Source organism: Halichoerus grypus, chromosome 13, assembly GCF_964656455.1.
Source record: "Halichoerus grypus chromosome 13, mHalGry1.hap1.1, whole genome shotgun sequence".
In the NCBI taxonomy this organism is placed as follows: Eukaryota; Metazoa; Chordata; class Mammalia; order Carnivora; family Phocidae; genus Halichoerus; species Halichoerus grypus.
In genome coordinates this window covers 82,456,973-82,466,636 of record NC_135724.1, presented here as the reverse complement: position 1 = coordinate 82,466,636, position 9,664 = coordinate 82,456,973, and the positions used below count along the sequence as shown (strand labels likewise).

At 50.8% G+C, this 9,664-nt stretch overlaps 1 protein-coding gene across 2 annotated transcripts in view; it reads left to right on the top strand.

Moving 5' to 3' along the window:
* Positions 1-100: 100 nt before the first annotated feature.
* RNFT2 (ring finger protein, transmembrane 2) overlaps positions 101-9,664 on the top strand; it is a 68,890-nt gene continuing 59,326 nt past the window's right edge. The window contains exons 1-5 of one of the 2 annotated variants that reach the window (XM_036115863.2): positions 101-231; positions 1,874-2,047; positions 2,562-2,620; positions 7,052-7,530; positions 7,912-7,988. In XM_036115863.2, coding sequence (XP_035971756.1) covers positions 2,024-2,047; positions 2,562-2,620; positions 7,052-7,530; positions 7,912-7,988 — 639 coding nt within the window. In that variant the 5' untranslated portion in view covers positions 101-231; positions 1,874-2,023. Of the gene's footprint in view, positions 232-350; positions 479-1,873; positions 2,048-2,561; positions 2,621-7,051; positions 7,531-7,911; positions 7,989-9,664 lie in introns of those variants that run through there. The other variant, XM_078060927.1, reaches the window with a different exon arrangement.

Sequence of the window (9,664 nt, the reverse complement as noted above, 5' to 3'; positions counted from 1 at the left end):
TCCCTGAGAAGCGGCGGCCTCCTATTGGCTGAATCCCGAAAAGGGGGCGGGCAATCGCGTGCGCACCGCAGGAGTAGCAGCGCCGCGGTCTTAGCGCCCGGCAAATGCCGCCTGAGAGAACCCGACAAGAGGCCGGAAGCACTCGGAAGTCACGTGCTCCCCGGGCCTCGAGTGTGATTGGCTTGGAAGGACGTGAATGATGCTGCTGTGATTGCTGAATTGTCTGGGCAGGTAAAAAGAGAACGCGTTTTTTTTCTCCGGGGACAGTCCGTGTAGTCTCCTGTCCTTGCAGTCCTGGGGCGTCTTGTGCTGAACGTTGGTTGCAGGAATGAGAGATGCTCGCGGCTTTGTTCCTCAAGTGCACCTGCCGGCTTCCAGTGCGTGGAACGCAGGAGATGCTCTCGCGTGCATTTCGGTGCATTCCTGTAACGGCCTGGGGGCGCAACTTAAAACAAAGCATGCATTGAAAAGTCTCAGGGTAATTCTTCAGAGGGATGTAGTACAATGAATGGAGCAGAGGGTTAAGAGGCGTTTCATTCAGTCATTTAGATGCATCCCACGTGCAAAATTTTATTCCAGAATTCAATATTGGAATAATTATGTATGGCCTGCTTCCAAGAGTGAATCTGAAGCCCCCTGAAAGCGAGCATCTGAAAGTAGAATCTTGGGCATGTGATTTAGGAGGCTGTGTCAAATTTGGGATTTGAATTTTGGGGATGCTGTATTTTATTTTCCCCAAGGATTTGCAAGTGATGGGGAATCACTGGGAGGGGCCATTGAGGTGACATTGCATGTTCTTGAAAAATATTTACATAACGAGCTTTCCTTCATATGTGAAGATAGTGCTACTGACCCGTTTCTTAGCTGATTTTCCAAAAGAGAAGAGAGGGTTAGCCAGTGAATTGTCTCTAATCAGTAGTCCTAGTAACACCAATGCTGTCCTTTGAAGAAGGTGGTCAGGATTAGGAAATCATTCAACAACTGATTATGATGTCCTCGACTAAAAGATACCATCTTTGGTCCTGATACAAAAAAAAAAAAAAAAAGGCTAAACCTATTCATGGAAAGTCTATGGCTTTTATTTTTCTAGGGTGAAAAGTCAGGGAGGGAGAAAGGGATATACAAAAAGGTAACTGAGATCCATAATAAATATTGAATAAACATTTGAATACTTGTTTGTTGAATGCAACTCTGTGCTGGGCAGTTCTGGATGCTGAGGTACAGGGGTGAGCCAGACATAGTATCCCTGCTTTTGTGGCATTTACATTCTAATGGGGGACAGATCATAAATAAGCAAACATATAAGTGAATAAGTTCTATTAAAGAAGATAAAACAGGGCAACATATGGTGAGTCAGGAGGATGAGAGGAGAAAGCTTCTGGGAGGAGGTGACCTTTGACCTGAGGGAGCTAGACAGAAGGAAAAGCATTGAAGGAACAGAGAACGGGCGAGTATAAAGGCCCTGAGGGCAGGGACAAGCCGGCCTGTTTGAGAAACAAAAAGGCCAGTGTGGCTGTTGGGGAGGGGTTAAAGGAAGAGTAGAGGGAAATAAGATTGGAAACAGGTGAAGCTGCAACAGTCAGAACCTGTAGGCCATAAACAGAGTTTGGATTCTATTCTGGTTGCAATGGGAAGGCATTAGAGGGCCTCACACATATTTTCTGTATTCCCCAATCAGGACTCATAGTTTGACAATAGGACAGAATTCGTTAATATAATATCCTCAGGAGTCCTAAAGAGGGATCAGTGAGAGGCTGACCAGAGATAGGGAGCAGACAGAACCATATGCTTAGAGCTACCCATGATGCCCTAAGACATTCTCAGGTTCAAGCCATCCCACAGACTGTTCCCTTAAGTGTTCTATTCCCTTCAGGGTTTGGAGTCTGGTAAGCTCTGGTGACCTGTGCATCCTTCTGGAGGAAGTGGAGGGAGAGGCCTGCTTTCTCTGGACTCTAGCAGTCACAACCCCATCAGAGCCCTGAAGGCCCACCTCAGGCGTCATCAACATGGAGTTCTGAAGTCCATGTGGCTCCTCACGGTGAACCAGGTGATGTGTCTCCATGAGAATTCACATCCTTATTATCACCATATTAAATGTGAGGGCTGGAAGGTAGCTTTGGGTTTCGGTCACACACACCATCAACCCCCCAATTTAACAGATGGGGAATCCGAGGCCACAGAGAGGTTGCTGATTTGTCCAAGGGTGCTCCTAACAGCATGTTAGGAGCAGCATCAGTTCCGAAGCCATGTCTCATTCTCCCATCCTCCAGCACCTCCTTGCTCCACATTTCACTGCTGCCTCTCACATGAGGACTTCTTCCTCTGCCTCTGGGTCTCAACATCCTCATCTGCAAAATGGGGTGATAACACTTTCCTCCCAGGGAATGAATGTTGAATTAAGAGTTGGATGACCTAACGGATGCAAGCAGGGTTTGCAGAATGTCAGAGAACTCTGGGGATGTGAGGTAGGAGTAATAATACTTGTTTACAGTTGCCTTGGCAATCCGACCGGCAGTGGGAATGTTGAGAGACTCTAGCTCATGCCATATGTTGACTTCCAGGTCTTAAGGAAAATGCAGAGGCGCCACAGCAGTAACACGGATAACGGTCCACCTGAAAGGTAGGTAGGACCTCTCCTGGTTTCGTTTCATCTGGAGGCTCTGGGCTTCAGATGGTCTGGGGCAAACCGAATCTCGATTGAATAATACCTGCCTTTCGGGGTTACTTGTGAGATAAGCAAAGGAGATCTGGTTGGAAACTGCTTTGCCCAGTGATGGCATATACTTCTCAATACAGCAGCTTGCTCTTGCTTTTAGGGTAATCCCCAAAGCCCGTGGGACAGGCGATCCGCTTGACTCATTGCATCAATGATCGTTCCCACAGATTTTAACTTACAGAGGTGAGTGAGTGAGGACATAGAGAGGCTAAGGGCACTGGGAGAAGATTTTGGTTCCTTACATTTCCCGAGAGAGTGGGGCATGCCTTCCCAGGAAGGGCCACAGGGGGAAGCACCAGTGTCAGTCGGGAGGCAGAAAGAAGCAAGGAGTCAGCACAGGCCACAGCTTTTATTAGCAGATGCCAAATAGACAAATAGAAAAAAAAATCTCAGAAAACACTCATGAGCTAGCATTACTGTCTAGTGAAGTCCAAGAGAGTCCACACCATGGAGATGTGTTCTCACGTTGTGACACTCTCCACCTGTGCTGTACATACATCCCAGGACCAGGCAGCTGAGCTCCGCCTTCACATCCCATGCCGGGTCCCCTGCGAGCCCAAGGTTGACGACAAGGTCACAGTGTGTCTGCCAGTCCCATTAAGACTGTTTTGCATCACCCTGCCTGTTCTACAAGGAAGAGCACTGGCCTTAAGTCAGATGACCCTCAGCCAAAATCCCAGCTTAGCCATTTCCCATGTGTGGTGCCTTTGGTGAGCGACTCCACCCCTGGATCTCAGTTTCTTCCCCCCTCCCCCCAATAAAATCCAGATAATAAAACTCAGGGTTGTTGATGAATGAGCGAATGAGCATGAAAATACACAAACACAGCATCTGGCATATAATAAGCATGGCTCTTGGAGCTTCTCTAGCCTCTGAAGACAGAATCGCTGTCTGCCCTCAAGTGAACCGTGAGGTCTTTGGGGGCAGAGACCGCAGCAGGAAAATAATGGCCACTGTGTATGGTGTGCTTACCCTGCACCACCCTCACATTAGCCTGATGAGGTCAGGGCTATTTTTACCACTATTTTTACAGTTGAGGAAAATGAAGCTCAGAGAAGGAAAGTAAGTTACTTGAAGTCACACAGCCAGGAAGCAGCAGGCTGAGATTCAGGCCCCAGCCCATCACCCCCGCTACACCTTAGTCCATGCTTTGTGGCACCACATTATGATTGCATCCTATCTGGGTGGATCCACTTCTCCTCCTGGGCTGCCTCACATTCTAGCCCTGAAATGGTTAAGTTGGAAACAGCCTCAGTCCTCCAAGGAATACTGTTTCCCATTTAGGCTGAAATCTCGGCTGGATACTGAGGAGGGGCCCGGGGAAGGGAGGCAAGCTATAAAAAGCCCTCGGTGGGTTGAGTCTTCCCTGGTTGTTCTAGAGGCCCCCTGAGCCCAGTAAACTCCATGCTGGTGAGCTCAGGGGGCCAGGAGGGCTTTCCAGGGCCCAATGGCGGAGAGAGGCTGGCCCCTATGTGGGTCAGCGTGGGCACCTGCCAGAACTCCTGCTTTCTGAGCTCAGTTTCTTGAAGTGCAGAAAAAGCTCACGGCCCCTTGAGGGTCATAGCCATGGTGTCTGTTGTTGTTGTTGTTATTAATATTATTTTTATTGTTATCCCAAGCCCAAGGGAGTAGGACCATACATCTCCTGGGTTTGGGGAGCCAGCAGGGATAGGCCATGGGGTGGGAGAGTGGGTAGCCATCTCCAAGTTCCCTCCCTTGCACCAGGTTTATGATCATTTCCTCCCAGGTCAAGTTTATGGAGCTAGAGAAGCCAACCCTGAGACTTCTCCAGGCCAGCATGTCCCCTGCTGGGTTTCACAAATGTCCTCTAAGATGGTAATAGGTTTTCCACAGAATAAAGGAATCCCATGGTCAAATAAGGTTGGGAAACACTTAAGTTTCAACAAAATTAGTTTTTTCTTCAGTTGCAGGCCTTCTCAGAGCTTTTATTATGCTCATTCATTCTTCTTTCAAACAGTATTTATTGACCATGCTGTGTGTGCCTGGTGCATTGTGCTGGGCTGGAGAGAGACAGTACGAATAAACAATCATGATCTTTGACCTCTTGGAGCAGGGCCCAGCCTGAAGTGCTGTTCTCAGTGCTGACTGAACGTTAGAATCACCTAGAGGGCTCTCACGAACTAGAGATGTCAAGGCCCACTGCCAAAGATTTTGATTCAGTTGGTTAACACTGGGTCTTAGGCACCTGTATTTTTCAGAAGCTCCCCTGAGTGATTATAATGTGCCGCCATGGTTGAGAGCCAGAGGTAGGCAGTGAAATGATACTTGGGAACACTCCCATGCAGTGGGTTAGGGTATAGTGAAAACAAGAAACAAGGAGACTGTCATTGTCTGGGAGGTAGGAAGGACGCCACCAAGCAAGAGAGATTTTACCTGCAATCTGATGGATGAGCATAGGTGACCCAGGTAGGATGGGTGCGGGGTGGGAAGACATCCCGGTGTCTATGCAAAGGCCCTGCAGTAGGAAGCCCTTGGGCAGTGAGAAAAAGGCACATGGTGACATTGGAGTTTGGAGCCAGAGCATCCAGGACATCTGACAGTTTTGTCTCTCTGAGCCTCAGTTTCTTTATCTGTAAAATGGGAATGATATTCGTCCCTATGGATAGTGGTTATCTGAACCTGCAGGAGGGAATTTAGAATGGGAACCCCTTTCAGTGGGACAGTGAAATAATCAAATATGTGTTTTTTAAAATGCATCCTGGTCTCCGAGTGGACAGTAAATCATACAGAGTCTAGGATGATGTACCTCGATGAAAGCTAGCACACGTTTACTGAGTACCTACTGCATGCCCTGGGTTGTGGGGTCCACAGAGGATGACTGGAACTCAGCTCTCACACTCAGTAAGGTCGTGACATATTTTAAGTACCACAGGGGTCTGCGAGGTGCCTTGGGGGCAAGTGAGGGGAGGGAGGCTCTTTGCTCCTCCCCCTGACACCTGCACACCTAGCAAACCAGCTCTACTTGTCTCTGTTGGGCAGACTGAGTTTCCACATCATGCTCCCATTTGAAAAGAAGGCAAGCCCAAGAGAGCTGACCTCCAGACCTCCCAGGCATGGTGCTCATGGCAGAGTGTACCTGGTTCGGGGCTCTCCAGTCTTGTAGGGGTAACTCTGAGCTCTCTGCTCCTCCAGCAATGGCTCTCAAAGAGCCACAGAATCCTTTGCCAGATAGCAGTACAGGAGGCTGTGGTCGGAACTAGACAAGGCAGTTGGCCCCGGAGGTCTCTCCAGAGGGATCCCATGTATTGAGCACCTGCTCTGTGCTGGGTACACTGAAAAGGCTGTTGTAAATTTGATTCCACAGGAATTCTATGTATGAATGGTGTTTCTACCATCTTCAGGTGAGAAAAGTGAGTGCCGGATTGCTAAGGCCCCTAGGAAGCGTGGAGCTGGGGTTTGAACGTGGGCTCTTCTGTTGAGTCTTCTTGATATTACTGTCTGCTGCCCTCCAAATATCAGCTGTGACCAAGGCTGGGCCCTCGTGGAAACTGGGAGTCATTGAAAATTCCAGGGCCGGAGTCCCTGGGTTCCTGAGGTTATTCTAGAATCATAGAATCTGTGCTGGCTTTTCAGTAGAGTAGAGTGGTGAAGAAAACAGGCTCTGGAGTTAGTTGAATCTCTCCTGTCCTGTCCCTTCCTGGCTATGTGACTCAGGACGTGTTCCTTTCTCTGGGCTCAGTTTCTTGATCTGTAAGATGGGGGTAATATTGGTACCTAACTCACAGGGTTGATAGGAGGGTGTCATGATTTAATCAACGGGAAGCCCTTAGAAAACTATCTGGCGCACGGTAAATTTTCCATGAAGATTATGACCCTGTTGCTGGTACTGTCTGTCTCAGTTTGCCAGGGCTTCTGTGACATACCGCACGCTGGGTGGCTTAAACATTAGCGATTTATTGTGTTACTGTTCTGGAGGCTGGAAGTCCAAGATCAAGGTGTGGGCAGGGTCGGTTTCTTCTGAAACCTTTCTCCTTGGTTTGTGGATGGCCTCCTCCTTTCCCTGTGTCCTCACTGGTCTTCTGTGTGTGTCCATGTCCTAATCTCCTCTTATAAAGACACTAGTCATATTGGGTTAGGACCCACCCCAGTGGCCTTATTTTAACTTAATCACCCACTGCAAAGACCCCGTCTTCAAGTACAGTCACTTTTTGAGGTCCGGGGGTTAGGGCTTCAACAAAGGAATGGGGAGGGGTGGAAAACAATTCGGCCTGCAACAATATTGGTACTGTTATTTGCTCCCCCATCCTCCACTGGGGTGCCGTCTTTCTCTCCCCCCCCTGACTTGGTGGGGCTCTCTTTTCCCTCCTGGCCCAGAAATCGCAGCCAAGCGCTCAGCTCTGAGGCGAGCGTGGATGAAGGCGGTGTCTTTGAGAGTCTGAAGGCAGAGTCGGCCTCCCCACCTGCGCTCTTCTCTGGTCTCCCCGGCCTCCCAGCGGGCAGCCTGCCCGCCACCCCGTTTCCGTCCAGCCTGGTGCTGGGGGCATCGGCCGGAGGCGGGGACGTGTTCATCCAGATGCCTGCGTCCAGGGAGGAGGGCGGGGGCCGGGGCGAGGGGGGCGCCTACCACCACCGCCAGCCCCACCACCACTTCCACCACAGCGGCCACCGCGGGAGCTCACTGCTGCAGCACGTGGGCGGGGACCACCGCGCCCACTCGGACGAGGGGGGCGACGAGCAGCCGGGGACGCCCGCCCCTGCCCTGTCCGAGCTGAAGGCCGTGGTCTGCTGGCTCCAGAAAGGCCTGCCCTTCATCCTGATCCTCCTGGCCAAAGTGTGCTTCCAGCACAAGCTCGGTGAGTCTGGGGGCTTACGGGTGTGGCAGCTTGGGGCTTCACCTGCCGGGTCGGGGCCCCTTCATCCCAAGGGCTAGGGCAGGGTTGTAGAGGCCTTCATGGTGCCCAGTGCTTAAGAGTATGGGATTCCGAGTCAGACCTGGGATGCGATCCTGCTCGGCCAGCTGTGTGACCTGGGACAAGTCACTCGCCTTCTCTGAGCCTGTGTCGTCCTCTGTCCAGTGGGGGTTGTCGTTTGTCCTGCAGAAACTTCCTCTGCTGCTTGGTTGGCGTAAAGGAATAGAGGGTAGTGACTTTTTAATGTTGCTCATGGTGCCTCATAAGCTCAGGCCAGGCCCAAGGAGCCTGAGAGGACCGTGGCGGACCTCTTCTGTCCCACAGGCATTGCTGTGTGCATCGGGATGGCTAGCACCTTTGCCTACGCCAACTCCACGCTGCGAGAACAGGTCTCTCTGAAGGTGAGTCACCCGGCGAGTTGGTCTCCTAGGCGCCTGTCGCGCGTGACCACAAACGCAGTGGCTTAAAACAGTACAGATTTACTCCCTGATAGTTCTGTGGATCAGAAGTCTGAAGCGGGTCTCTCCAGGTGAAGATCGGCTGTCAACACGACTATTCTTTCGGGAGGCTTCAGAGGAGATCCCCTTGCCTTGCCTTTCCCAGGTTCTAGAGGTCACCCACATTCTTTGGCTCGTGGCCCCTTTTCCACCTCCTCTGAGCCCTCAACGCCGCACCTCTATGCCCACCTGTCTGTCTGTGGTCACATCTCCTTGGAAACGCTCCCTTCTGTGTCCTCTTCCGCTTTTAGGGACTCTTGTGATTACATCAGGCCCAGCTAGAAAATCCAGGCGTCTCCCCATCTCAAGGTTAGCTGCGTAGCCATCTAAATTCTGCTAACATAGGGACGCCTGGGTGGCTCAGTCAGTTAAGCGTCTGCCTTCGGCTCAGGTCATGATCCCAGGGTCCTGGAATCGAGTGCCACATCGGGCTCCCTGCTCCGTGGGGAGCCTGCTTCTCCCTCTGCCTCTGCCTCTCTCTCTGTCTCTCATGAATAAATAAATAAAATCTTTAAAAAATAAATAAATAAGTAAATTCTGCTAACATAGCCACAGGTGACAGAGACTAGGAGGGGGACGTCTCTGGGAGGCCACTCTTCTGCCTGCCACTCCTAGACAGAGATCCCTGGATGTGCCATCCTTCTCCCGCACCCTCCCAACTGCAGCGTCTCCCCCACGTGCCCACAGCACCCTTGCCTGCCTGGCCACTCTCACAGTTGAGGCCAGCCCACTGGCGCTCCTGGTTCACCAGCTTCACCATCATCATCCCGAGTTCCCATGTAACCTCCGCGCGGTGCTAACCACGCCAAGCACAAAGCTGGGCAGATGGCACAGTTCATCTTGCAGATTTGTCCCAGCGGCCCTGGAGGGAGGCAGAATCATTCTTAGCTCATTTTCCCAATGAGGAAACGGTGGCTCAGAGACACTAAGTACCTTGTGTATGAGGTCACACAGTCCATGAAAGTGGTGGTGTCAGGCGGTGAAGCTCTGCACAGATAAGTATTTGATTTCAACCGGGGGTGAACACAGCCCCTCCAGCCACCTGCACACAGGCCCTGGAATAGGTTACCTTGGTGATCTCAGTCCCCAGTGCTGCCCTGAAAAAGGAACCATTCATTCATACCGACTTCATACATGCATAGAGGGGGTCAAATGAGACAGTGCTTAGGAGGTGTTTAGCACAGGGCCTGGTGTATAGGAAACATTTAATTGAGCTACTTTTAATAAGCCTATGCTTTCTACTGTGCATGCGATCCCCTAACAACCACCATCCTCTCTGGTCCTTCTCTCCATCGTTCTCTGGGGCTTTCTTAAAAGCATCTGGGCCTCTGTGAGGCACAGAAGGCGGCTCAGTCTCCATTTGACAGATGAGCACGTTGAGGTTCAGAGCTGGGCATGGACCAGAGGTTCTTCTTGACCCTTGGTCTCATCTTCTTTATGCAAACTCCTTTCTGCTGTTATTAGAACAGCAGGTTGATCAACATCATAATAGGACACTTTTGGGGGCTCTCTCTCAAATGCGGAACATCTAAATATTGCCTTGGCTTAAATTTTAGGGGTCAGAGGCTGCCTATATCCGT